Source organism: Acanthamoeba castellanii (genome assembly GCF_000313135.1).
Source record: "Acanthamoeba castellanii str. Neff unplaced genomic scaffold scf7180000084762, whole genome shotgun sequence".
NCBI lineage: Eukaryota > Discosea > Longamoebia > Acanthamoebidae > Acanthamoeba > Acanthamoeba castellanii.
Window position 1 is genome coordinate 477515 of NW_004457518.1, and position 2263 is coordinate 479777.

General features: G+C 56.8%; 1 protein-coding gene across 1 annotated transcript; it reads left to right on the forward strand.

Moving 5' to 3' along the window:
- Window positions 1-16: 16 nt before the first annotated feature.
- ACA1_236820 (uncharacterized protein) lies at window positions 17-822 on the forward strand (the record flags this gene model as incomplete). Its single annotated transcript, XM_004341100.1, has 2 exons — window positions 17-476; window positions 602-822. Coding segments are annotated over 2 exons (681 nt in total), but the record flags the coding sequence as incomplete, so codon positions are not given.
- Between the last annotated feature and the right edge of the window lie 1441 nt (window positions 823-2263).

Here is a 2263-nt window from a genome sequence, read left to right on the forward strand (position 1 = left end):
ATCGACGTCTTCAGGGAGCCTCGAATTGGAAGTCCTGCTGTTCGACCGCAACACTTCGGTCGTTTACGCGCCGCCCGCAACCAACGGCTCGTCGAACGCGACCGCCGGCGGTGACGGCGGCAGCAGCAGCAAGTACACCTTCACGGTCGATCAATCGCTGGCCAAGCTGTCGCTGTCGGTGACCGGCTGGCCGTGGCGCGACGACGGCAGCAGGCTGAGGGTCAAGCTGGCCCTGAACCCCCAGTTCAGCGAGGTGGTGATGCGCCCCGGTACGCCGCAAGCCAACATGACCACGCTCGAGCTGCAGGGCCAGGGCGGCGCGTCGGCCAACGTGACCACGGTGGTGCGGCTGGTGGACTTTGCCTACGTCGATGGCGGCAACCAGACGGTGGAGGTACAGTTTTGGGCCAACGCTACCGACTCGTCGTTGACATTAGAGTTCCCCTACTTCGCCTCATCGCTGTATTACGATCCCGGTACGCTTCTCGCAAGCGACAGCAATAGCACGACACACACACACGCACACCACGACACACGACACACGCGACGCACGACACGCACGACCGCACACAACACACACGCTGACTGGCGATGGGAACAGATTTGGGGCTGCTCGTGCAGGGCAAGGACAAAGAAGGTGGAGGAGGTGGAGACTCAGACCTGGCGTTGATCGTGGCCGTGTCGGTGGTGGTACCCGTGGCGGTGCTGCTCGTGGTGGCCGTGATCGTCGCAGCGCTTGTGGTGGCCTGGTGGCAACGACGCCAGAGTAGCGCCCGTCTCGACAACGTCAACTTCGGGCCAAGCGCCGACGATGAACTGTAATGAGACCCATTTTTTCCTTTCCTTTTTTTTCCTCCTTTGTAAAATGCAAACCGCTCATTGGCCGCGGCGCTTCACAGTTCTTGCGGGAGCCTTTCCGGTGGGTTGCTGTCTCAACACAGAGGCAAAACGATCAATCTACGGAAGGCCGGGCGATCACTCATGCCCACCTTTCACAACGGTACAGTTACTGCCAATAGAGTTGGAGTTGAGTGGGTGGCCGAGAATGACCTCCCCTCGCACCGAAAAGCCGCTGGGAGGGTGTAGATGCCGATCTTCTCCGGTACGTATAAAGCCCGCCTTCTTGACTCCCCTTCGACCCTTTATGACGACACAGACCTCGAGTTCACCTAGGGGACTCTAAAAACATCAATTTGTCTACACCACGCTCAAGCTTCGAATGATCAGAACGCAGCAGCTGTTGTTTGTAGTCGGGCTGTGCGCGACACTGGCCTCAGCCAAGACCTGCCCGCCCAACTTCTTCGGATTCGCTGCCCATTACAACGTGTTGATTGTTGGGGCCAACTCTAATAGCACCGAGAGTGAAGCGGGCTTCGACCTCATAAATGGCGACGTTGAGGGTACGCACTCCATCGTTTGTCCTACACACCGTCCCTGGGTCAGCTCACACCTCTTCTTCCTTTCAGGGCGAGTGGCGAGCTTTGGCTCTTTCAAGGCCTCTAACTTGGGGATCGGCAGCCGACTAGGCACATGCGACTCAGCCACATTGGTTGTGGGCGGGACTCACTCTGCTCGATGGGTTGAAGCTCGATGGCGTGCAGTTCCGCCAACCGTCTTTCGCTGGTGGGTCGATCGTGAGCCCCGAGCATGGGCAAAAGCTGGTCGAATGGTATGAGAAGCGACTGCCCTGTGCGGACTTCTCTCCCAGCACACTCAAATTCATAATCAAGGACCCTCTCTCACCACTTTCTGTCACATGTGTCTTCAGGGCGTGAGCGATCCCTGTATCGATAGGCTCACTTCGGAGGATGCTCTACTACTTCGCGATGGGCATCACGGGCGACTTAGCGCTGACGACTTCAGTTCACTCGTTTTTCAGCAAGAGAATAAAGCCGCACGTCTACCTACCACCAGCAGTGACTGTCCTTGTTGTCTGCGCATATGTCGCGTGCGGGATGAATCTCGGCCCCAAGTTAAGATGCCTGCTTGTCAGCTGGAGGAACATTAGGACGCCTACGACAATCCTTCTGTGTTGTGAATAAAGCATAGAAAACGGGGGCTAACAACAGCTGTTTGTCCCCAGCAGCCGGCTCAACGCGAACTGCTTAAGATGGAAAATGGCCTTAGGGTGTTTATTGGGCGAAAAGCTGGGCCAAGACCTTGTTGTTGCCCGTCTGTGGATGATGACATTGTGCCAGGGCTTCTTCTCCCTGTGGATGACCACCACAAGCGTTCCCTAATCTAATCTTTTTCGTATTTTACG